This window comes from Piliocolobus tephrosceles, chromosome 11 (genome assembly GCF_002776525.5).
Source record: "Piliocolobus tephrosceles isolate RC106 chromosome 11, ASM277652v3, whole genome shotgun sequence".
Classification (NCBI taxonomy): domain Eukaryota; kingdom Metazoa; phylum Chordata; class Mammalia; order Primates; family Cercopithecidae; genus Piliocolobus; species Piliocolobus tephrosceles.
Genome location: NC_045444.1, coordinates 109,139,765 through 109,167,203, shown reverse-complemented (window position 1 = coordinate 109,167,203; position 27,439 = coordinate 109,139,765). Strand labels below are relative to the sequence as shown.

At 42.6% G+C, this 27,439-nt stretch overlaps 1 protein-coding gene and 1 pseudogene across 1 annotated transcript in view; one reads left to right on the top strand and one right to left on the bottom strand.

Annotated features, from left to right (window-relative positions):
• MOGAT1 (monoacylglycerol O-acyltransferase 1) overlaps positions 1 to 15,997 on the bottom strand; it is a 42,405-nt gene extending 26,408 nt beyond the window's left edge. Inside the window, exon 1 of the mRNA XM_023222224.2 lies at positions 15,788 to 15,997. Within this exon, the coding sequence (XP_023077992.1) occupies positions 15,788 to 15,881 (94 nt within the window). The 5' untranslated portion in view covers positions 15,882 to 15,997. The remainder of the gene's footprint in view (positions 1 to 15,787) is intronic.
• LOC111545531 lies at positions 6,892 to 9,896 on the top strand (annotated as a pseudogene).
• Positions 15,998 to 27,439: the final 11,442 nt, after the last annotated feature.

Below are 27,439 nucleotides of genomic sequence, written 5' to 3'. Positions count from 1 at the left end.
AGCGATTCTCCTGCCTCAGCCTTCCAGGTAGCTGGGATTACAGGCGCGCACCACCACGCCCAGCTAATTTTTGTATTTTTCAGTAGAGACGGGGTTTCACCATGTTGGCTAGTCTGGTCTCAAACTCCTGACTTCAAGTGACCCACCCACCTCAGCCTCCCAAAGTGTTGGGATTACAGGCATGAGCCACCGCGCCCAGCCTATTTATATTTCTTGATACATATAAATCAATACATTTCTCAGATATATCACTGAACCCAGTCAGGAAACGGACTTGCTGCTCTCTCCAGAGTTGGTTAAAGGTTAAAAGACTGGATGAAAGGTTAAGGGAGCATGTGTCCTCCACACCTCCGTGGGGTACCTGTTTCCTTCTGGACCTGCCAGAAAAGTTTCCATGAGTCCAAAGCACGCTGTAAAGAGTGCCTTCCACCCTCATTCCTACCAGGATCATTCTATTTTGCTTCCTTCGCTTTCTTCTATCCAGATCTGAGTACTGCTGATTTGCCACTATTGGTTAGTTATCTGTTTATTTGGATAAGATGTGCAAAAAAATGACAGGAAACTTACATGGGCCTCATTTTTTTGTACTCAAAGTTTGATCAGGTAAGCTACAGTGAAACAGGGAAGGGAAAGAGCAGTTATTGAGTGGAGAGCCATTCTCCTTCCCTGCATATGGAGCATCTCGTTTATTCCTCCTTGCAACCCCCAAGGTACACGTTACTGCCCCATTTTACAGTTGTAGAAACTGAGGCTCAGGACAACATGATGAAACCCCATCTCTACTAAAAATACAAAAATTAGCTGGGCATGGTGGCGGGCACCTGTAATCCCAGTTACTTGGAAGGCTGAGGCAGGAGAATGACGTGAACCTGGGAGGAGGCAGAGCTTGCAGTGAGCCGAGATGGTGCCACTGCACTCCAGCCTGGGCAACAAAGCGAGACTCCGTCTCAAAGAAAAAAAAAAGAAAGAAAGAAACTAAGGCTTAGGGAATTTGAGTGTCCAAATGATTTGCAGCTGGATCTGCCTAATCCTTAAACCTATGCACTTTTTCACAAAGCCACACTGTCCTCCAGCTAATGGTAATAACACTGTAGACTAACTTACTACAGGTGCATAAGCAGGTTCATAAGCATAAAGAAGCAGGCAAGTGGGAGGTTCTGTTTTCCTTTCTACAAAGATGGAAAAACTGACACCAAAAGCAAACTGACCTAATTTTAATCACAGAGTGAGCCAGGAACAGATCCAAAAATAATGTCCCCAAGCTACTAATTCAATATTCCACTAACCGACCCCTGAATACCTGAATACATGCTGCATATCCCTTTAATGCTCATTACATGTTTTGCATCAAAAGAAGAAAACACAATCAGGAGCAATGGCTCATGCCTGTAATCCCAGCACTTTGGGAGGCTGAGGTGGGTGGATACCTGAGGTCAGGAGTTCGAGACCAGCCTGGCCAACATAGAGACATCCAGTCTCTACTAAAAATACAAAAATTGGTGGGGTGTGGTGGTGGGTGCCTGTAGTCCCAGCTATTTGGGAGGTTAAGGCAGGAGAATCTCTTGAACCCAAGAGGTGGAGTTTGTAGTGAGCCGAGATCATGCCATTGCACTCCAGGTTGGGCAACAAGAGAGAGACTCTGTCTCAAAAAAAAAAAGAAAGAAAAAGAAGAAGAAGAAGAAAACACTATAAAAACTAGGTGACTAGATAACCTCTATTTTCTATACATACTATATATCTCTTTAATGCTCATTACATGTTTTGCATGTGTAATTAAGATGTAGGTCTGGAATTGAACTGCTAATCAGAATTTGCCACTGACAAGCTTCCTGACCTGAGACAAATTCTATGAGCTCTTGATCCTCAATTGCGCTGCCAGTAAAATGGGCTTGTGACAGCTCATGTTTCCAAACACCACAAAGGGAATAAGTAACATAAGAGTGTACAGTGCCTGGCACAGAACTACTGGTCATCAAATGTGAGCCACTGTTATAATGACTTTCTTTACTATTACAGATTTGGAGAATGCAAAATGTAGATGCAGACAGGACATCAGACAAGTTCCTGTCACTCAACAAAAACTAATTTTAAAATTTTCCTTTTGGACTTTTTTTCCCCTGTGAACAGGTTATGTTTCTTTAATATGGCTGATCACACATTTTTTAAAGTTTTGTATTTTATCACTTACAGTTATTTCACATTAGCTGCTTGGTATTACAATGTTATTTTTAATGACTGACCAACATTCCATTGATTGTCAGTGCTAATTCAACCCCTCTCTTCATTTTAAATAGCTGTGATTCTAACAATTTTTCTCTATAAATGTAATCTTGCATAAAGTTTCCCCACATTTTGATTTACTTCCATAAGATAATAATAAGTAAAATACAGCTAGGCATGGTGGCTCACGCTTGCAATCCCAGCACTTTGGGAGGCCGAAGCAGGTGGATCATGAGGTCAGGCATTTGAGACCAGCCTGGCCAACATGGTGAAACCCCATCTCTACTAAAAATACAAAAATTAGCTGGGCATGGTGGCAGTCGCCTATAATCCCAGCTATCTGGGAGGCTGAGGCAGGAGAATCATTTGAATCTAGGAGGCAGAGGTTGCAGTGAGCTGGGACTGCACCATTGCACTCTGGCCCAGGCAACAGAGCGAGACTCTGTCTCAAAAAAAAAAAAAAAGGGAAATACTGGATGGCTAAGCGGAAATACCTTTGTCATCTGATACACTTCGATATTTTGCTATCCAAAGAAGTTGTTCTAATTTAAATTCCCACTCTAGACACTGCATACATTTTTTTGTTTCAAATCATAAAGAACATCACAATAGTTTTGTAATCCTTTGATTCTTGGTGTTTTTTTGTTTTTGTTTTTGTGTGTGTGTGTGTGTGAGACAGAGTCTCACTCCGTTGCCCAGACTGGAATATAATGACATGATCTCAGCTCACTGCAACCTCCGCCTCTTGGGTTCAAGGGATTCTCCTGCCTCAGCCTCCCGAGTAGTTGGGATTGCAGGCACATGCTACCCTGACCGGCTAATCTTTGTAGTTTCAGTAGAGACGGGGTTTCACCATGATGGCCAAGTTGGTCTCGAACTCCTGACCTCAGGTGATCTGCCCACCTCGGCCTCCCAAAGTGTTGGGATTACAGGCGTGAGCCACTGCACCTGATCCTGTAATCCTTTGATTCTAAATGGGATTGAAAGAAGAAAACACTATAAAAACTAGGTGACTAGATAATCTCTATTTTCTATTTTTATCTCATTAAGCAATTCAAGGTAACTTGATTCTTCTAAATTGGAGTTCAAAGAGAAGAGGAAGATACAAAGGTCTACGCCATTACATTGTGCAGCTCTCAAAACTCATGTTGATAACTTCAAAAGTTGTCTAGATTCACAAACCAAGTTGAGTTTAAGTCCTGAATTTTAGCTGAGTTGATTTATCTATATTCTGGATTAAAAACCACAACTCGGCTTCCTATCAATGACACTCTATTTTCACTCAGCTCACATAGATTCTACTTTCTCCATATTGTTGAGGAAGCTGTCCCTCACTCACTTTTTTTTTTTTTTTTTTTGAAACAGAGTCTCACTCTGTCGCCCAGGCTGGAGTGCAATGGTGTGATCTCGGCTCACTGAACCTCCACCTCCTGGGTTCAAGTGATTCTCCTGCCTCGGCTTCCCAAGTAGCTGAGATTACAGGCACGTGCCACTATGCCCAGCTAATTTTTGTATTTTTAGTAGAGACGGGGTTTCGCCATGTTTGCCAGGCTGGGGGCTAGAACTCCTGACCTCAGGTGATACACCCACCTCAGCCTCCCAAAGTGCTGGGATTACAAGTGTGAGCCACTGTTCCTGGCCCTTTTTTTTTCTTTTAATTTAAGTGAAATTCACGTAACATAAAAAACTAGTGATTTTAAAGAGAACACTCCGGTGGCATTTAATTCACAATGTTGTGCAACTATTAGCACCATCTAGTTCCCAAACATCCCCCTTATTTCAAAATAAAACCCTTTACCCATTAAGCGGTTACTCCCCATTCCTCCCTCCCCTCCACCACTGGCAATTACCAATCTGTAGTCTGTCTCTTTTTCTTTTTCTTTTTTTTGAGACAGGGTCTCACTTCGTCACTCAGGCTGCAGTGCAGTGGCGTGAACATGGCTCACTGCAGCCTCGACTCTCGGGCTCAGGTCATCCTACCACCTTAGCCTCCCAAATAGCTGGGACTAGAGGTGCGCACCATGATACCTGGATACTTTTTGTATTTTTCATAAAGATAGGATCTTGCCATGTTGCCCAGGCTACTCTTGAACTCCTGAGCTCAACCGATCCTCCTGTCTCAGCCTTCCAAACTGCTGGGATGACAGGTATGAGCCACTGTACCTGGCTGTAGTCTGTTTCTATGGATGTACCCACTGTCAATATTCATATGAATGGCATGGTATAATAGGTGACCTTTTGTAGACTTTTGTTTAACATCAAGTTTTTTGTAGATCTTTGTTTAACATCAAGGTTTTGAGGTTCATCCATGTTGTAGCATGTATCAGTACTTCATTCCTTTTTATGGCTGAACAATATTCCCAAATACACATACACTGTAATCTGCTTATTCATGCATCTGTTGATGGACATTTGGGTTGCTCCCACCTTTGGCTACTGTGAAGAGTGCCACAATGCCCCCATCACTGGAAACTTACTACATGTTTGAAACAAGTAGGGCTCCAGCAAAGTGTATGCGTGATCACTGAATTTAGCACCATCAATAAAGGGACAAAATGACATGATGCCTCCTCATAGGATCTAATGGGAAATACACTCTGTCACCTTAGCCAAGTCCAGGTTGGCGGGGGCACTCTACAAGATAACTGACTTGGGCTGTTTAAAAATAATCAACCTTATAAAAGCTTTAAAAACAAATAAAAGCTATAGGAACTGGTCTACCTATAAAGGAAAAGTTGAAGACAATTAAGGAAATTTGAATATAAACCATGTATTAAATAAGATTATCATATCCCTGATACATTTCTTGGGTATGATAGTAGGATTTTGATTATACAGAAAATTCTTGTTTTCAAGCGATACATGCTATAGTATTCAAGTGTTATGATGTTTACAACTTAGTTTCTTCTAAATTGTTCAGCAGCAACAACAAAGTGTGTGTGTGTGTGCGTGTGGTGAGAGGGAGAGAAAGCAAATGTGGCAAAATGCTAAAAAGTTGCTAAATCTAGATAAAAAAGAATATGTTTTCAAAAATTTTGATTTTAGGCCGGGCGCGGTGGCTCAAGCCTGTAATCCCAGCACTTTGGGAGGCCGAGACGGGCGGATCACGAGGTCAGGAGATCGAGACCATCCTGGCTAACACGGTGAAACCCCGTCTCTACTAAAAATACAAAAAAAACTAGCCGGGGGAGGTGGCGGGCGCCTGTAGTCCCAGCTACTCCAGAGGCTGAGGCAGGAGAATGGCGTGGACCCGGGAGGCGGAGCTTGCAGTGAGCTGAGATCCGGCCACTGCACTCCAGCCCGGGCAACAGAGCAAGACTCCGTCTCAAAAAAAAAAAAAAAAAAAATTTTGATTTTATTATGGTAAGAGCACTTAACATGCCGTCTACCCTCGTAACAAACATTTGTGTAAACAAGTGTATAACGCAGTATTGTTAGTTGTAAGTACCAAAAACCGTGTCTGTGACATAATAATATTTGGTCTCTGCCCCCAGTTCCTGGCTTAGGGCTCCTAAAACTATTGTAATTTCCTGATCAACAGGGGTGCTAGGTACATCTTTCCATCTTTTGTTCTAATATTTGAACCCCAGTCCTGATGCTGAGCTTCCAATCCCTTGGAACTTCCTGAGTGACAGCAATGTCTTTTCTTCTAATGAGGCAACTCTTGGTGGACTCCAGGATGGTGGCTGGTCACCGAAAGACTAAGCAGTCACTAGACGCTTGGAACCTGCAGCCCCACTCCCATCCTCAGGGAGAGGAGAGGGCTGGAAATGGAGTTAGTGACTGATCATGTTACTAACTGATCATGCCTAAATGAGGAAGGCTCCATAAAGTCCAGAGTTCAGACAGCTTCTGGGTTGGTGAACACAATGACAAGCTGAGAGATTGGTGTACCCCAGTGCCAAGAGGACAGAAGCTCCTGTGCTTTGGAACCTTCCAGACCTCTACCTAGGTACCTTATCATCTATATCCTTTATCATATCCATTAAAATAAAATGCCAAACATAAGTGTTTTCCTGAGCGCTGTGAGCCATCATAGCAAATGACAGAGTTCAAGGAGGAGGTTGTGTAAATCCTTAATTTGTAGCCAGTCAGAAAGAAGCACAAGTGCCAACCTGGACTTGTGGTTGGCATCTAAATTTGGGGCAGTCTTGTAGATTGAGCTCTTCACCTGTGAGACCTAGCTCCAGGTACACAGCATCAGAACTGAACTATAGAATACGTAGTTGGTGTCTGGAGAGTTGGAGAAGGGTTGGTCCAGCAAAATTAGGGATGTAAATTTTCAGTTTCCAAGAATTGAAGATTTTTGGCAAGGAGCGGTGGCCAGGTCTGTGGCTTCTGGAAAGCGCTTAAACGCTTACACAGACAATTCCCATACATTAATGATTTTTCCTCTGTTGTCTCTACCCTTTCTGACTCCATTCCACTCACCTAGCTATTTACAATAAGTGAAATTGTTCTATAAAATCTCCATGAACAACCTGCATCAGCCAAAACATTGTGAAAACCATTGAACATTTGTCTACTTGCATTAAATAATGACCGTAATTAAGAAATAATTTAAGACTTTAACTTGTATATGTATTCTTTCTTCCTATTCTCATCCAAAAAATTTTCATATTTTTCTGCATGAAAGCTGTTTCCATACTTATTTTAACCATTTAACATAGTATGGAGAAAGTAAGTAAAATTCAGAGATAAAAATCCATTAGCACTTCTTTCCCTTCTTATTCCCAGAGACACTATATTTTTAAAATACCTATCTGTGCCATCTGTGGAACATAAGAATGTAAGTGTAAATTCTTCTGATTTTAAAAATTTCTATTTTAAGAGAACTTGCCTCCCAGAGTTTTTAAGGGTTGTGCTAAAAGACAAATCTCATCAGACCCCTTTGCAGAATTTTGCAGCCTAGTTTTCTTCATATGTGGGTTTATGCTACACTGCTTTTAAAAAGTGTTGCCTACAGGGAAATACATTTTTCTTGTTTTATAGCACAGTCAATCTTGAACCTACTTCCTTGCCTGAAGAAGGCAAATAAATTATAACAAACATCTCGTTGAAACCAGCCTCATGTTCTGAATATTTCAGGAAGGTTTCCATAAACACAAATACTCTGTATAGCTCAAACAAATCCATGGAGATAATCCATAACAAAAGAGACACACTAGCATTTACAAAAGCCCAAGCATCCCTTGTGTAATATTAAAATGCACTTTCTCAAAATTTTCCAGATTAAAGGAACTAATAAGACAACATAATGTGAAAAGACAAAATTACAGCAAATTTAGTTATGGAGCTAATTGACTTTTATTCACTATTCATGAATCAGGGCAGCCTCCATTTTGCAAAACAGAAGGAGAGCTTTTACCGAGTAATGGTGGAAGAGTGGGTAACGTAGAAACAAGAAAAACAGACCAAGAGGGAAGAAAAAGTGGATTGGCTATTGTCATGTCACTTCAGGTTTCTTTTTTATAAAGGTTAAAGCAAAGGCGACTTCCTGACTCAGGCAGACTGGATCTCAGGAAAACCGGTCTATTTGGAGATCTTCCTGCTTCCTTGAAGTTTCAAGTTTGATTATGTGGCACATAGGATGAGTGACTCCACTTTGGTTTGCTCGCATCTGCTGGAGCCTAGTGCAGGAGCTCAGTCCAAAACAATGACTGCCCATAATTTCTGTTTAACACAACTAAATACAACATGCGGATTCCTTTGCTACACAGGACTTTAGTAAGAGAACTGTTGAAATATTTTTCTGATTTGGGTAATTGTACTGTGGCTATGGAAGAGAAATGTTCTTGGTTTTAGGACATATATACTGTAATCAGTTCAGTTAGTTTTCTACAAATTAAATTATAAGCTAATTCCATTCAAACAGCAATCCCAGTCAAAATCCCAGGAGGCTTTTTTTGGTGTGGAAATTGTCAACCTGATCCTAAAATGCATATAGAAATTATAAGGACTTGGAATAATCAAAACACCTCTGAAAAACAACAACACCAACAAAGTTTGAAGTTGGAATCAGTTTGAATGTCTGATTCCAAGAATTATTATAAAACTACAATAATCAAAACAACATGGTACTGGCATCAAGATAGATAAACACATCAATGGCACAGAATAAAAAGTCTAGAAATAAACCCATGCATATATGGACAATTGGTATTTGATAAAGGCACAAGGGCAATGCAGTAGAGAGCTGACAGTGATCTTTCAAAAAAGAGCTGGAACAATTGGATTATACATACGCAAAAAAAATGAACTTAGACACTGTACCATACACAAAAATTAACCCTACATAGATCATAGATCTATATGGAAAACCTAAAACTATTAACACTGGTAGGAGAAAATATAGAAGAAAATTTTTGTGACCTTGGATTAAGCAAAGAATTTTTTTTTTTTTTAAATTGAGACAGAGTTTTTTGCTCTTGTCACCCAGGCTGGAGTGCAATGGCGTGATCTCAGCTCACTGCAACCTCCACTTCCTGGGTTCAAGCAATTCTCCTGCTTCAGCCTCCCGAGTAGCTGGGACTACAGGTACCTGCCATCGTGCCCAACGAATTTTTATATTTTTAGTAGAGGCAGGGTTTCCCCACGTTGGCCAGGCTGGTGTCGAACTCCTGACCTCAGGTTATTCACCTGCCTCGGCCTCTCAAAGTGCTGGGATTACAGATGTGAGCCACCGCACCTGGCTGGATTAAGCAAAGATTTTAAAGATATGACATCCAACACAATCTATTAAAAACATGGATACATTGGACTTCATCAAAATTAAAACTTCTGCTCTTCAAAAGACACTGTTAAGAGACTGAAAGGATAATCCATAGACTGAAAGAAAAATCTATACAAAGCTTATGGCTGATAAATGACTTTATATCTAGAGTATACAAGAACCCTCAAAACTCAGCAATAGGAAAACAAGCAATCCAATAAAAACCAGACAAAAGATTTAAACAGATACTTCAACAAGGAATACAGATGGCAACTATGCAAATGAAAAGATGCTCACGGTCATTAGTCATTGAGGACATGCAAATTAAAGCCACAATGAGACACCACTACACACTTATTAAAATTGCAAAAATTGGGGCTCAGCAACATTCTCTTGGCTCCTGGTGGTCAGTGGGGGAACCGTGTGGGCAAGTCAGCACTCACCATCCAGTTAATCCAGTCCTATTTGCTAATGGATTATGATCCAATCACTTAAGATTCCTATGCAAAGCATTGTGTGATAGACAACACAGCAGGCTGGCTAGATATTTTAGATAAAGCAGAACAAGAAGAGTTTGGAGCCATGAGACAACAGAATATGAGGACTGGCGAGGGCTTCCTGTTGGTCTTTTGAGTCATGGGCGAGGCAGTTTTGGAAAAAAATCTAAACATTTCAAAGACAGATTCTCAGAGTAAATGATTATGATGAGTTTCCAATGATTTTATTTGGCCATAAAGCAGATCTGGATCTTTAAAGACAAGTAACACAGGTAGGACAGAGTTAGTATGGCAGCTTAAGGCAGCATACCCAGAAGGCATTAGCAAAGGATAGAATGAATGTAGCTTAAACTTTCCATTAACTTGTCCAAGTAATAAGGAAATTTCAAGAGCAGTAACTTCCTTCTTCACCAGAACCGACACGGAAAGAAAAGGACAAGAAAGGCTGCTACTGTGTCATTTTCTAGAATCCTTTGAGTTTTAGCTATCAGCCTCCAGGAAAAGCCCTCATCTTCTTTTTCTCTCCTTACAGTTTACATCTCATTAGTATCTTTCCAGCCTTAGACAAACATTAGCCTTAGACCAAGAAGCTGGTGAGTCCTTTCCATGAAGCTAACACAATGGTCATTTCCAGACAAATTTAAAGGAAATGCCAAGGCTGCTTCAAAATTATCTGATTTCATTAAAATATATATGCCAGGCATGGTGGCTTTTTAGTAGAGACAGGGTTTCATCACATTAGCCAGGATGGTCTTGATATCCTGACCTCGTGATCTGCCCGCCTCGGCCTCCCAAAGTGCTGGGATTACAGGCGTGAGCCATTGTGCGTGGCCAATAAATATTTTTATATGTTTATAAGCAAGTATACTTTATAACATACCTTGTAAATATGTAAAGGTAAGTATTTAATTCTCATTGTTCACTTTTAACTGACAAAGCATAAAAAGTGGAAACTACAGAAGTTGTGGTAGAACTTTTACTTGCTGGTCTGGTTTTCGTTGTATCCACCTTTGGCCAGTCACATATCTACTCAAGAAACCTTGCCAATAGAGTACAAAAGGATGACACTCTGAGATCATTTTCAGTATCCGCTACTAGAGATTGACTGTTGTATCTCAGGTATGAAGCATAAAATTTTAGTTGACAATTAGTATAATTGTGGATGGCTTCTGACTTTGTTTTTTAATTCCGTGGATTGTGTTTAAACAATTCAAAAGTATGTTCCTGATTTTTAGATACTAAAATACACAGTTGTCACTTTATTGAACATGTACGAAAGTCCCACGAAGTTTTTTTTTTTTCTTTCTTTGAGACAGAGTCTCACTCTGTCGCCCAGGCTGGAGTGCAGTGGCGTGATCTCAGCTCACTGCAAGCTCCGCCTCCCGCGTTCACGCCATTCTCCTGCCTCAGCCTCCCAAGTAGCTGAGATTACAGGTGCCTGCCACTACACCTGGCTAGTTTTTTTGTTTTTGTTTTTTTTTTCATATTTTTAGTAGAGACAGGGTTTCACCGTGTTAGCCAGGATGGTCTCAATCTCCTGACCTCGTGATCTGCCCACCTCAGCCTCCCAAAGTGCTGGGATTACAGGCATGAGCCACCGTGCCCGGCCAGTCCCATGAAGTTTATAGAGCATACCCTTATATAGCTTCAGGTGCCAGAATTAAAATTGATCTGTATCACAAGAAAAAAAAGTTGCAAAAATTAAATAGACTGCAACGAGTGATGGTAAAGACATGGAACAATTAGAACTCTCATGAGCTGCCAGTGAGAATGTAAAATGATGTAATACTTTGGAAGAAACTTTGGTGATTCCTGGAAAAGTTAAACCTGCAACTATCATATAATCAAGCCATTACATTCTTAGGTTTACCTATGAATAAAGAAAGTATCTGTTCATACAAAGATCTGTAGGTGAAAGTTCATGGTAGTATTATTCATAATAGCTATGAGCCAAATATTCATCAACAGATGGTTGGACAAATTGCAATATATCCATGGAAGAAAATGCTGCTTAGAAACAAAAAGCAATGAACTACTGATATATATAAGAAAGAGCCTCAAAATAATTATGCTGAGTAAAAGAAGCCAGACAAAAGGAGAGTATATATGATGCGATTCCATTTATACAAAACTCTAGAAAATGCAAACTAATCTGTGGTGACAGATCAGATCATATCAGGCGCAGTGTGGCTCACACCTGTAATCCCAGCACTTTGAGAGGTCAAGGTGGGAGGATCCCTCGAGCCCAGGAGTTCCAGACCAGCCTAGACAACATAGAGAGACCCCAGAAGGAAGGAAGGAAGGAAGGAAGGAAGGAAGGAAGGAAGGAAGGAAGGAAGGAAGGAAAGAGAGAAAGGAAGGAAGGAAGAAAAGAAAATAGATCAGTTGTTGCTTGCGAAGGGGTGTAGGGGGTGGGCAGAGAAGGAGGGCTTACTGTTTGATTTTATTACTAAATGAAACATTTTGCTACTTTAAAATATATTCCAAGTACTAACAGCTTAAACTCACTTTCCTGGTGGTGGCAAGAAAAATGCATTCTGGAATTTTGATTTAGAGATCTTAAATCTCTAAATTTCTTCACCACCGGAAGTAACTATTATATCAACTCCTTACTTAAAACTTGATAATTAAATGGAAAGAAGATAGCATTTATCCTTTCTTTCCTGTAAGAATTGAATTGTAGGGTAGTCAAATGGTGCTACATGATGAGACAGTATTTTTAACTGCAGAAATTCCAGCTAATAAATGAAGAATAAATGATAGAATAAGAAAATCACCATTTTGCAGTTTCAAATAAAACAAGTAATTCAGGCAAGGATCATGACTTAAATCACTAGATGAAAGTTTGCAGCATGCCAGTCATCACCTCAGATTACTTCCTTCCTAGACCCACTGACCAATTGTAGACACAAATAATGGGACAAGCACACACTGTGTGTGCATCCTGATGTGATGTAACATGAAGTGCACATCAACACTTGGGAAGAAGTCTTGCCCAAAAGGTTTCATCTAAATCTCATCAAGCATTTAGCTCTAACTTCCATCTTTGAAAAGAAATACAAGGGATAGAGGAACAAATTAACCCTACAAAGGAGCAGACAAACTCACAAAGTGAGACATCCTGCAGGACCCATGTCAAATGGTTTCTTCAAGGCTTCATTGACAAGAAAACAAAGGGGAGACACTGTTCTACACGAAAGACACAAAAAACAAATATAACACGTGGGTCTTATTTGGATTTGGGTTCAAACAAATTGCCAGTAAAAGTGTATTTTGTTTGGGCACAGCGGCTCACACCTGTAATCCCATTACTTTGGGAGGCTGAGGCAGGAGGATCACTTGCACCTGGGAGTTTGAGACCAGCCAGGGCAACATAAGGAGGCCCCACCTCTACCAAAGAGAAAAAAGAACAAGAAAAAAAGTGTAGTTTTGGTACAATTTAGGATATCTGAACTTGGTTTACATGATTTTAAGCAATTTTTGTTAACTATGCTAGGTATGACAAGAGTACTATGGTTACACACAAAATACTAATTTTTAAAATATGCAAACTACAGTATTTAGTATTAAAATATCTTAATGTGTGAGTTCACTAGACACAAAGGAAACAACAGACACTGTGGCCTACATAAGGGCGGAGGGTGGAGGATGAGGAGGAAAAGATACCTACTGAGTACTATGCCGATTATTTGGGTGATGAAATAATCTGTACAATCCCCACGATGCAAAATTTACCCATATATCAAACCTGCACATGTACTCCTGAACCTAAAAGGTAAAAAAATTATACAAAAAAAGATTTGTTTTAAAATATTTGTTTGCAAAATAATGGATAAAACGTATACAGCAAATTATTAAATAACTATAAACCTAGGTCATGGGTATATGGGAATTCATACTCTTCTGTCTACTTTCTGTATGTTTGAAATTTCCCACAATATAATTTCCAAGATATGTGATAATACAAAATATGCTCCTGCTAACACAAATGTCAAATGTGCGAAACGTTAAAAACATGGAGGTGAATTGGATCTAGAACCACTGTCGTTTGATTCAAATTAGGCAAAGGTCATGGAGCACCTGTCATGTCTTCATCACTAATCCACTCACATGCGGTCACACGTGTCTCGACTTTCCACTACTGAGCCATGTGATCTTGAGTAATTTACTTTGCCTCCTAGTTCCTTCATTGGTAAAATGAGGGTAAGGGGTAGTCACTCTCACTGGGTTGCTGTGAGGATTACATGAGTTAATACTCTAGGAATCTGGTGGGTGGATAGTTCCTATTCTGGGTGATAGACTAGAAACAGCCATTCAACAAGTGTTTGTGTATATCTCGAGTATTTGTGTATATCTCGAGTATTTGCATATATTTTCCACGGGCCAGACACATACTGTGTGTTCCCTCACTGAGCTTGTGAGTAGGACAGCCACAGAGAACTTTCTCAAGCCACCACAGCCATACACAGATATAAGCAATGATAAGTGCCTTGAAAGAAAAGAATAGTGGCTATCAGAGATGTGTTGAATGATCAGTTAGGAAGTCGGACTCCAAGTTCAGGCCATTAAAGAGAGCAGTTTAGTGGTTAAAGCAGAGAGTTTGGGCAGAATACTTGGGTTTGAAACCAGCTCTACCATGTCCTGCTAGCTGCATCACCTTGAGCAATTTACTTCACCTCTTAGTTCCCTCATCTGTACCATGACTGCAGGAATAGTCCTTACCTCACACCGGTATTGTGAAGATTGCTAGTTAATCGTGGATGTTGCTTAGAACGGCACCTCTGGGTAAGGTTGTGTGTTGTTACCCCGGTGGTGCTTTGATCCAGAGCAAAACGGGGTGTAATGTTATCAACCCTGCCTCACGGTGTGGCCTGTGAGGACTTAATGAGTTAACATTTTGAATTACTTTTTTTTTTTCTTCCGTAAATTCTACCTAGCAGCACAGGAGAGTAACTTGGAGAGTTCTTAAAAGAGGAAAAAGGAAAAAAAAAAAAAAAAGGTGTACAGGCTTCATTCTGAAACAAACAACTTAGAAATTCCAGGGATGAGCAGGGCGCGGTGGCTCACGCCTGTAATCCCAGCACTTTGGGAGGCTGAGGCGAGCGGATCACCTGAGATTGGGAGTTCGAGACCACCCTGACCAACATGGAGAAACCCCGTCTCTACTAAGAAGACAAAATTAGCCAGGTGTGGTGGCACATGCCTGTAACCCCAGTTACTCGGCAGGCTGAGGCAGAAGAATCACCTGAACCCAGGAGGCGGAGGTTGCGGTGAGCCCAAGATCTCCCCATTGCACTCCAGCCTGGGCAACAAGAGTGAAACTCAGTCTCAAAATAATAATAATAATAATAAATACATAAATAAATAAATAAATTCCAGGGATAGAGCCTGGGCATCTGTATTTTTTAGAAGCTTCTCCAGTAATTCTCATCTAGAGCCAGGGTTGAGAACTACTGATTAGGCTTTCGAAATGTAAAAGCAGTTTTAAAAGTGTAAAACTCTCCAATGCAATGGGTTTATTACTATTGGCACCCCAACGCTGTACAATCCATGATCTTACAGCATACACGTGATCTTCACCTTCAGAAGAGTTTATGTTTCAATAGAAGGGTCTCCCCCAAATTCCTCTCTCCTCCCACATCACCCCTATGTACTTCAAGAGCAGAACAAATATGAAGAAGAAGAAACAAACCCAAGTAAACACCTTTGCCCCATCTAATGATTCGGCTCGTGTATGTTTCATGGGCTCAACTTGGGAACCAACTGGAACACACACGCTCCCTGGTCACATTATTTCTAGAGAGAAACCGCTCAACCAAACGCAATGAGCAGGCTTCTTTACAGAAAGGTACTGCTATGCATCCAGGAAATCTCCAAAACGGTAAAGGGAACACTGTTCTTTGTCAGGAGGGTGGGGAGACGAAGGAATCAGGTTTTAACTACTTAGACATTACTTTTCCATCTATGAATCTACAGTTCGAGAAACGAGTTTGCCAACTTTTGAGGGGTTAAAGTGCTCAAGCGTTGGATGGAGTCATGGTTACATTTTGGTGGATACAGTTGCCAAAAGTCATCGAGCTGTATCGGTATAACTGCGCCTTTTATTGTAGGCAAGGTGCACCTCAATTAAAAAAAAAAAATAACGCAGGGGAAAATAAAGTTAAACGGCCATTAGCGATGAGGTTCTCGTGAGGAAATAAACCAGCGTCCACGTTAGCGCCAAACGCCCTCTTTCACCTGTCTGTTGTGGCCGACAGGGGAAAGAGGGTTGGAAGGTTCTATGCAGGTTCTGGAATCCGGACCATCCCCAGGGAGGACACGGAGCCCACGCGCCGCTGCCCGGGGGCGGGATCCTTACCCAGGAGCACGAAGTACAGGACCCACTGCAGCACCGCCACAGTTTGCAGCCGCCGCGCCAGCGGGATGTTGAGCGGTGCAAACTCGACCTTCATGGCCCAGCCGGGCGAGGACTGCGCCAGCCACTGCCGCCTGCACCCCCGCTGCTCTGCGGCGCCTGTGGGAAGTGCCCGGCCGCATCCGGGCCCGGCGCTGGGCACTGGCTGGGCGGAGAGGAGAGGCAGAGGCTAGGCAGCGGGCTGGGACCCAACTTCGCTCTGGGTAGGTGGGCGGGCTCGGCTGAGGCTAGGGGCAGCCAATCACAAGCGCCTCGCGCCAGAGCTGGCCCAGCGCCCTGGCCCCGCAGCAGCTGCTGCGGCCCGGGGCGCATTGGCTGGCGCGCCCGGGCGCTGGCGAGAGCGCGCCGCCTGGGACATGAGGGACGGGAAGAGGGGTCAGCTGGCAGCCAGCCCTTGCCAGGTAACGCGGGCTCCTGCCGCCTGGCTGAGGACCTGGGATCTCCACGAGGATCTGACCATTGTTTAGCTGATTGATCACCCAGCGCTTGCCTTCAGCATCCGCCCTTAAACCCACTCCTTCCTTCGAACCCTCTGTGACTGGGGAAGGGTTAGTTTGAGGAATCGCACGCCAGCTGGAGAGAGGAGCCAGACTTGTTTCTTAGCTTATTGATCTGTGTCCCCCCGCCACCTCCAGTTTCCCCGGGGAGGGGGAAGAGGACCTGGCTTCCTCACTCTGGGGTCCTCAGATCCCTACAGGAGCTCTGGGAACCTTTCACCCATTCATTCATTCAACCCACATTTATTAAGCACTGGCCACGTGCTGGGCACCATCCGGGAGCTCAGATAACCAAGCTGTCAAGCGTGTCTGTATGAAGAGACCACCAACAGGCTTGTATGAACAACAAGGCTGTTTATTCACTTGGGTGCAAGTGGGCTGAGTCCGAAAAGAGTCAGCGAAGGGAGATGGGGAAGGGGTTGCTTTATACGAGTTGAGTAGGTAATGGAAAATTACAGTAAAAGGTGGTTTTCTATTGTTAGCAGAGGAAGGGGTCACAAGGTACAAGGTGGGGAGATCATAAGACTCATTGTCCAGAAGAAGAATGTCACAAAGTTGATTGATCAACTAAGTTATGGCAGGGAGCAGTCACAATGATAAAATGCTGTAATGTTGGTTAATCAGTTAAGGCAGGAAGTTGTGCTGTTTTACTTCTTTGTGTTTTTTTGGCTGCTCCAGGCTTCTTGGCTCCTGCAGGCCACCTGGATGTGTATGTGCAGGTCACATGAAGGTTATAATGGCTGAGCTTGGGCTCAGAGGGCTGATACAAGCTATTGATGGTCTTGTTTTCAGAGTACAGGGAGAAACAGCCCTCAGGAAAACAACTACACAATTTGGTGTATAATTACAAGTAAGACCCTACTGTGAATGACCAGAAGATTCCAAAACCAAGACTGCTGCATGGTCAGGGAAGTGTCTGAAGAAGTGACCTTACTTGAGCTGTAGCCAAATTTAGTTAACCCAGCAGTCATCCAGGCAAAGGGAAGCACGTGTGCAAAGGTCCTGTGGCCGAACTCCAAGAAGAGCTCAAAGAGTGGGAGCTTGGAGGACAAGGGTGAGATTGGGGTGACATCAGGTAAAAATGGTGGGTAAGGTCCAGAGTCTTGCAGACTGTGTTTAGGGTTCAAGTTTGTACCCCAAGAGCAATACAAGACACTGAAGGGTTTCAATTATAATATGCTAAATAGATAAATGGATGGCTAGATTCTAAATAGTGCCTAGTCCTTGGGAGCAACCACTGCACTTTATTTATAAATATTAATTACCACATAGTTGAAAAACTGAAAATGATGAGTACCTGTCAAGTCTTGCTGGAGAGGACTTGGAACAGGGCAAAACAACAGAGTTGGCCCTCCCTTCTCCCACATGCTATGCCCTTTTCTTCTTCAACATTTTAATACAAAGAGAGTTGGATTAAAACAAATACCAGGGCCACTTGGAGGAGTTGTTCATGACTTTTTGTATGCAAAACTTGTTTGGTTTTTTTTTTCCCCCTCCTACTTAAGGAGTCACTTTCTTCTTTCCTTTTAGAATTCTTCCTTAAACTTTCCCCCAGTGCTAGGTAGGGACACTATGAACACACACTGTGAACACACATTATGTACATTTACTCATTGACTATTTGTGGAAAGCTTTCTATGTATTAGGCATTGGGTAGGGAAAGGAGATGAGCTACAATGGTGAATAAGAAAGGTCCCTGTCCTGCTGCAACTCACAGTCTAGTGGGAGAAACAGAAAATACCTACCTACATAGACAACCAAATTTGTGACAGTGTCCTGAAGGAAACACATAGGCTGACATAGCATAATGGGCACCTATTTAGAACAGATTGGAGATAGCAAGAGTGGAAGTAGGCATATCCCCTAAGGAGGCTATTGTAGGATGATTGCAGAGGATGTGGAAGCTTCGGAAAATAGAGATAGACTTGAGATATGCATGGGACATATAAATCGTAGGACTGTTTGATTAATTGGATTCCGAATCTATCGGTAAAGAAGAGCAAAACACCCAGAACTCCTGATCCTGATCACTTGGAGTTTGCTTGCTTAGTAATGTGTTTGTTACTTTCCCAGAGCACTAAGCTAATAGATAAGAACTGTCATATTCTGTCACAGCCATCACAGCCAACTGAAACAAAGCATGGACTCACCAGCACTCAGTCAATGCAACAGTCCATCACCATTTTAATCAACAATTTTTGATTTTTTTACTCATTATTATACTCTCATCCTTTTGACATTCAACATGTATTTATTTGTTTACATACTGTGTGTATGTAACTCTCATAACATACAAGTTATGAGAGTTAAGTGATCACTGGATTGACATAGTGGGAACGTTTTAATACATCAAGCTATTCAAAACAATTCTTCCATATGAGCCTAAGATTCCAGAGCCTAACTGCTATACTAGGCTGCTTCTCAAATAATATAAGGAAGAAAGGGAGTGTTGTCACAAGAGAGGAACAAGTCACTGAAGGGTAAGTAGACGAATGCTGATGACAGAACCTGTCATTTGGGTTGAGGTGTAGTTATCCATTCAGTCAATAAATATTTTAGCAAATGATTAAAGAAAAATACATTTGGCAGAAGCATCAGCTTTGTTCCTATGGGCCTGGAATCGGCTAAATATGAGTGAATAATACATATATACGTTTACAATAATTCAACGAAAATGTATCAAGCACCACAGCTGTGGCAAGTCCTGGGGAAGGAACCAGCACAGTCCCTTTGAAGATCTGGGATTCCACTGATGGGTATAGTTCCTCTTTCTACTTCTCAACTCTGATGAAGAAATAAGAAGGTCACAGGCCAGATTGCCTCAAAAATAATGAAAGGCTATTCTTGGAACTCAGAAATAAGAAATCTTTTCTTTGTTTTATTTATTTCTTCCTGTGCACTTTACTATAACTAACTTCTACTTGTAGAAAGGTGACAATGTCTTTCTATAACATGATGTTTTACTATAACTTAAGTAAAAATGTTCTCATTGTCAGGTTAAAAAGGAAATAGTATTCTGTTAGTATTCTGTCTAGACAGAGTCCTTAGAGGGGATGGTTTAGGGCAAAGGTCATGGTTCTGATTTTCATAAGATGCATTAATCATAAAAGTAAGTATTCTGTCTCTCTGTCTCTCTCTGTCACACACACACACACACACACACACACAAATAAACACACACCACTGAGAGCGACCAGCTCTGGTTAATGTCTCACGTGTCTGTGTGAAGAGACCACCAAACAGGCTTTGTGTGAGCAACAAGGCTGTTTATTTCACCAGGGTGCAGGCAGGCTGAGTCTGAAAAGAGAGTCAGCAAAGGGTGGTGGATTATCATTAGTTCTTACAGGTTTTGGGATAGGCGGTGGAGTTCGGAGCAGTGTTTTCTGGGCAGGGGGTGGATCTCACAAAGTACATTCTCAAGGATGGGGAGAATTACAAGGAACCTTCTTAAGGATTGGGGAGATTACAAAGTACATTGATCAGTCAGGGTGGGGCAGAAACAAATGACAATGGTGGAATGTCATCAGTTAAGACTATTTTCACTTCTTTTGTGGATCTTCAGTTGCTTCAGGCCATCTGGATGTATACGTGCAGGTCACAGGGGATATGATGGCTTAGCTTGGGCTCCGAGGCCTGACATTCTTGTCTTCTCATATTAATAAGAAAAATAACATAAAATAGTGTTGAAGTGTTGGGGCAGCAAAAATTTTGGGGGTGGTATGGAGAGATAATGGGCGATGTTTCTCAGGGCTGCTTCGAGTGGGATTAGGGGCAGCATGGGACCTACAGTGGGAGAGATTCAACTGAAGAAAGATTTTGGGGTAAGGGGTGATATTGTGGGGTTGTTAGACGGAGCATTTGTCATATAGAATTATTGGTGATGGCCTGAATGTGGTTTTGTATGAATTGAGAAACTAAACAAAAGACACAAGGTCCGAATTAAGAGAAGAAGAAAAACAGGCATTAAGGGACTAAGAATTGGGAGTACCCAGGACGTCCAATTAGAGAGTGCCCAAGGGGGTTCAGCGTAATTACTTGTTTGGTTGGTGAGTTTTTGGGCTCTATTCTTGACAGAATCCTCTTTTTTAAGTTGAAGGCTGAGCTTGGTGAGGTGGGTTTTTAAAAGACCTTTAGTCTGTCCTACCTTTCCTGAAGATTGAGAACAGTAAGGGGTGTGAAGGTTTCACTTAATACCAAGAGCCTGAGAAACTGCCTGAGTGATTTGACTAAGAAAGGCTGGTCTGTTATCGGACTGTATAGAGGTGGGAAGGCCAAACTGAGGAATTATGTCTGACGAAAGGGAAGAAATGACCGCGGTGGCCTTCTCAGACGCTGTGGGAAAGGCCTCTACCTATCCAGTGAAAGTGTCTACCCAGACCAAGAGGTATTTTAGTTTCCTGACCCGGGGCACGTGAGTAAAGTCAATCTGCCAGTCCCGGGCAGGGGCAAATCCCCGAGCTTGATGTGTAGGGAAGGGAGGGCCCCTGAACAATCCTTGATGAGTAGTAGAATAGCAGATGGAACACTGAGAAGTGATTTTCTTAAGGATAGATTTCCACGATGGAAAGGAAGTGAGAGGTTCTAAGAGACGGGCTAGCAGCTTGTAACCTACACGGAAGAGGTTATGAAATGACGACAGAATAGAACGGGCCTGTGAGGCTGGAAGAAGATATTTTCCTTGGTCCAAGAACCATTTGCCTCGTGTGGGAAGAGATTGATAGGTGGAAGTTTCAGTGAGAGAGTAGGCAGGAGTGACTGATAAGAAGGAGAAAAAGGCACTTGTACCCTGAATGTGCCATCAGCTCCAGCCACCTCTTTAAGAGGAAATTGTTGGGCAGGTAGGGGAGGACTAGCTGTGCAACGAAACTGTAAGCCAGATCGGGTGTGAGGAGGGGAGGTGATAGAAGGATTATAGGGTGGGGCAGCAGAGGCTGAGGAAGAATTGGGATCTGGCTTGGCCTGGTGAGGAGCAGCCTGGGGAGAAGGGGAGAGGTCAGATGAGTCTGTAGAAAAGAAGGATTCAAAGAACTCAGAGCTTGGGGTGGAGACTGAAGGAACAGATAGGAGAGAAAGCAGAAAGATTTGGGACAAATCACACTGGGAGCAGAGACTAGGGAGGGACCAATGTGTGAAAGAAGGCCTGGATGCCAGGCACCTCAGACATTTGCCCATTTTCGACAAAAATTATCTAGGTCTCATAGGATGGAGAAATCAAAAGTGCTGTTTTCTGGACATTTAGAACCATTGTCAAGTTTGTATTGGGGCCAAGCAGTGTTGCAGAAGAAAATAAGACGCTTAGGTTTTAGGTCAGGTGAGAGTTGAAGAGGTTTTAAGTTCTTGAGAATGCAGGCAAGGGAGAAGAAAGAGGAATGGAGGGTGGAAGGTTGCCCGTGGTGAAGGAGGCAAGTTTAAAGAGAAGGGTAGAGACACGGAGAAGGGGGGTGGGGAGCAGCCCTGGGCTGCAATGTGGGTGAGCAGCCAAAGCAGGCGTCCCCGCAATTGACTTGCCACCAAGGGAATGTGGGTGAATGACCAAGGCAGGCGTCGCCGCGGTGGTCGGACACCAACGAAGTGTGGGTGAACAATCAGGAAGGCGTCCCTGCAAGGATTAAACACCAAGGGAAGGCTGTCTTCCCGACTCCGTGACCGGCGCCGGAATTTTGGGTCCAAGGATAAAATGTGTCTCCTTTGTCTCTACTAGAGAGGAAAAAGAACTGGAATTGGAAGCACAGGCAGATTGAAGTGTAGTGAAAGAGGAAGATTGAAGGGGAGCGAGAGAGGCTGGAGAAGAGAGTGAAAAGACCGCTTACCCGATTTGAAATTGGTGAGATGTTCCTTGGGCTGGTTGGTTTGAGGACCTGACGTCGTACGTGGATCTCTTCATGGAGTGAGGGTGAAGACAGGGAACTGGTCACCCGAAGGAGTCCCTCTGACCCGGGTCTTTGGCACCAAATGTCTCACGCATCTGTGTGAAGAGACCACCAAACAGGTTTCGTGTGAGCAACAAGGCTGTTTATTTCATCTTGCTTTAGCTGGCAAACATGGGTAAATCTTTAATTATTTATTTAATGATGGGTACATCTTTAAATACATGGATAAATCTCTGTTTGAGGCTGTCAGCTCTGAAGGCTGTGAGAACCCTGATTTCCCACTCCACACCTCTGTATTTCTGTGTGTGTGTCTTTAATTCCTCTAGCACTGCTGGGTTAGGGTCTCCCCGACCCAGCTGGTCTTGGCACACAGAAGTTCAAGTGTTGTCTCTCCATTAGTTAACTTATGTTAATATGTGATGTTTTCTCTATGTGCTTCCCTAATTGCTCCTTTTGTGTGTTTGTTTGTTTTTTGAGACAGTCTTGCCCTTGGTCCCCTAAGGGGATGTTTCATCCCTACCCTTCTGCACCCCCTCATTATTATTTCGAAGAAAAAGAGTAGCCTGACCCTCCAGATCTTTCTTTTCTGGAGGACACTGGGCAAAAAGCAGTTGCCCCAGTCAGTGTTCAAGCAGAGCCTCGAGCGACCACTCTCAGTTCTATTCAGGCAAGAAATCAGCAAGTTAGACGAGAAGGTGATTTAGAGGTTCAGCAGTTCCCTATTAGAATACACCCACCTGGTCAACAGGGAAATACTATAGCTACTTTTGAGCCTTTTCCTTTTAAATTCAGGAAACGCCATGTGGGGCCCATCTTGGGCCCTGTTCCAAACTGGGGCATTTCCAGCTCAGGCCATTCCCTCACCCCTATACAATGTCTGTCCCCTGCCACAGCCAGTAGTGCTACAGTAGATTTATGCTGCACAAAAGCTGTGAGCCTTCTGCCTGGGGAACCCCTGCAAAAGGTCCCAAGAGGAGTCTGTGGACCCTTGCCAGCAGGGATGACAAGATTACTTCTAGGAAGGTCTAGTTTAAATTTAAAAGGGGTACAAATACATACAGGACTCATTGATTCAGATTATAATGGGGAAATTCAAATTGTTATATCTACTTCTGTTCCCTGGAAAGCAGAGCCAGGAGAGCACATAGCACAGCTCCTGATTGTGCCATACGTGGAAATGGGGAAAAGTAAAATTAAATGAACAGGAGGATTCGGAAGCACAAATAAACAAGGCAAAGCAGCTTATTGGGTGAATCAAATTACTGACAAATGTCCTACCTGTGAAATAACTATTCAGGGAAAGAAATTTAAAGGTTTGGTAGATACAATCATTTCTCTATAGCACTGGCTCTCTGTGTGGCCAATTCAACCTGCTCAATTTAACATAGTTGGAGTTGGTAAAGCCCCTGAAGTATATCAAAGCAGTTACATTTTGATGGTGAAGGGCCCGATGGACAACCTGGAACTATTCAACCAATTATAACTTCTGTACCTATAAATTTATGGGGGAGAGATTTATTGCAATAATGAGGAGCACAAGTTCTAATTCCAGAACAATTATACAGCCCTCAAAGTCAACATATGACCCATTAAATGGGATATGTCCCTGGTATGGGACTAGAAAAAAATTTGCAAGGTTTAAAGGAACTGCTTCAAACGGAAAGACAACGTTCCCACCAAGGTTTAGGATATCATTTTTGATGGCAGCCATTGTTAAGCCTCCAGAACCTATACCTTTAAAATGGTTAACAGATAAGCCAATTTGGATAGAACAATGGCCGTTGAGTAAAGAGAAACTGGAGGCTTTAGAGGACTTAAAATTGGCCTTTAATAGTCAAAGATTTAAAAGACTGTTTCTTTACTATCCCTTTAGCTGAGCAAGACTGTGAACAGTTTGCATTTACAATTCCTGCAGTAAACAACCTGCAGCCTGCTAAGCGTTTCCATTGTTTTACAGATGGGTCTAGTAATGGTAAAGCTTCTTATTCTGGTTCGAAGAGTAAAGTTTTCCAGACACCCTATACTTCAGTTCAAAAAGTGGAGCTTGTAGCTGTAACTGAGGTATCGACTACTTTTAATATGCCTATTAATGTGATTACTGATTCTTCATATGTGGTTCATTCCACACAGTTAATTAAAAATGCTCAGTTGCTATTTCATACAGATAAACAACTGATGACAAAAACAAAAAGGAAGGGAAATAGGGATTACGGGATAGCTGATACACAATTGAATCCAGCATTATTAACTTTAAATTTTTTGAGCTTGCCCAAAGGCCAGATGTTATCAGCAGCTGAACAGAATCTACAGAAACCAGCTGCAAAGACAGAAGCATAAGAATTGGTTTGGTGGAGAGATCCGATAACAAAAAGTTGGGAAATAGGTAAAATAATAACTTGGGGTAGAGGTTATGCTTGTGTTTCTCCAGGTCAAAATCAACAGCCGATTTGGATATCATCAAGACACCTGAAACCTTATCATGATCCAGATGCTGAGGAAGGGATTCCGGGAGGATTCTGGGGACCCCTCAGTTGCAGCCATGTCAAGACTGACACTGAGAAGGACCCCAGCTGTCACAAGCAACACCCATTGAACACAGTCACCCACGGGGGACAGATCAAGAAGCTGTCACAGATTGCAGAAGAAAACCTGAGGAAAGCAGGACAACAGTCACAATGAGTAATTTAATGGTAGCGATGATAGCAGTGATCACCACTGCCATGAGTATTCCTTCAACAAGGGCTGACACGGAGAACAATTATACTTACTGGGCATATTTATCAATCTTGGCTGGCAACAATGCTTGGATGTAATCACTCTATGACAGTTACACATGCTTTCTAATCTCAGTATTTACCATAATAAATCTGCTCCTATAATTGAGGCATACCGCCCTCAAAAACCTATTTGTAAACAAAATTGAACCTGGTCAGAAAAAATGAACATACTTATTTAGGCAGGTTGCACTGCAGAACAGGCAGAGGTGCTGTGCAATGTTTCCTACGGAATCACTATTGACTGGTCCCCTAAGGGGATGTTTAGCTTGAACTGCACCTCTCAGTCTGTGTGCCATGGCCACACTATGTTCAGCTGGTCTGAACAAAATGGTCAGACGGTAGAAATGATAAGAAGTAAGGCAAGAGTTCCTATTATCTGGAACCATGGCGGTATAGCGGCACTTCAACCTCAAATGATATGGCCTGTTGTGGGAGCTAAACATAAGGATTTGTGGAAACTATTAATAGCTCTTAATAAGATCAAAATTTAGGAAAGAATAAAAAAGCATCTAGAAAGACACTCTACAAACTTGTCTTTGGATATTGCAAAATTAAAAGAAGAAATATTAAAAGCATCCCAGGCACACCTGACCTTAATGCCAGGAACTGGAATGCTTGAAGGAGCTGCAGACAAATTAGCAGCTAATAACCCATTAAAATGGATAAAAATACTCGGAAGCTCTGTGATTTCAATGGTAATTGTGCTTTTAATCTATGTTGTTTGCCTTTGTATAGTCTGCAGATACAGATTCTGACTCCTGCAAGAAGTAGCTCGCAGTGACAAAGCTGCCTTTACTTTTATTGCTTTGCAAATCAAAGGGGGACATGTTGGGAATAGCACCCCCCCCCCATATGGCCATAAACTGGCCCCAAAACTGGCCATAAATAAAATCTCTGCAGCACTGTGACATGTTCATGATGGCCACGACACCCACGCTGGCAGGTTGTGGGTTTACTAGAATGAGGGCAAGGAACACCTGGCCCACCCAGGGTGGAAAACCGCTTAAAGGCATTCTTAAACCACAAACAATAGCATGAGCCATCTGTGCCTTAAGGACATGTTCCTCCTGCAGATAACTAGCCAGACCCACCCCTTTATTTTGGCCCATCCCTTTGTTTCCCATAAGGAATACTTTTAGTTAATCTATAATCTATAGAAACAATGCTTATCACTGGCTTGCTGTTAATAAATATGTGGGTAAATCTCTGTTTGAGGCTGTCAGCTCTGAAGGCTGTGAGACCCCGATTTCCCACTCCACACCTCTATATTTCTATGTGTGTGTCTTTAATTCCTCTAGCACTGCTGGGTTAGGGGTCTTGGCACACAGAAGTTCAAGTGTTGTCTCTCCATTAGTTAATTTATGTTAATATGTGATGTTTTCTCTACAAAATATGTGCTTCCCTAATTGCTCCTTTTTGTGTTTGTTTTTTGAGACAGAGTCTTGCTGTGCTGCCCAGGCTGGAGTGCAGTGGGGTGATCTTGGCTCACTGCAACCTCTGCCTCCCAGGTTCAAGTGATTCTCATGCCTCAGCCTTCCAGAGAAGCTGGGACTACAGGTGTGCACCACCATGCCCGGCTAATTTTTTGTATTTTTAGTAGAGATGGGGTTTCGCCATGTTGTTGCCCAGGCTGGTCTCAAACTCCTGAGCTCAGGCAATCCACCTGCCTTGGTCTCCCAAAGTGCTAAGATTACAGGCATAAGCCACTGTGCGCAGCCCCTAACTGCTCTTTTAAATTGTTATAACACTATGACTAGGCCGGGCGCGGTGGCTCAAGCCTGTAATCCCAGCACTTTGGGAGGCCGAGATGGGCGGATCACGAGGTCAGGAGATTGAGACCATCCTGGCTAACACGGTGAAACCCCATCTCTACTAAAAATACAAAAACTAGCCGGGTGAAGTGGCGGGCGCCTGTAGTCCCAGCTACTCGGGAGGCTGAGGCAGGAGAATGGCGTAAACCCAGGAGGCGGAGCTTGCAGTGAGCTGAGATCGGGCCACTGCACTCCAGTCTGGGCAACAGAGCGAGACTATGCCTCAAACAAACAAACAAACAAACAAACAAACAAACAAACAAACAAAAAAAACACCATGACTGATTACTCTTAGAAATTATGAGGATAATGACTAGTATTTATTAAATGTCCTTTCTCTTCCCATGACCCTCACCCACATCTTCATCTTATTTGCACTGGGACAGTACTTGGAGATCCAGCAACCCACACAAGGTAGGAACAAGAAGAAATAGATTAGGAAGGTTTACTGCAACTGTCCTGAGCCCAAAGCAATCTTATAAAAGAGGCAGTCAGCAACCCCAACAGCAGTGCCCTTGGGGACATGACAAAGCAGTTTCCATTACTTAGTTCCAGTTTCCAAGAAGATCCAGGATATGATCTGAATGTTTGGTTTTTTTCCCTATTTTTCCCTATATTTACATTAGGTGAAATCCTAACC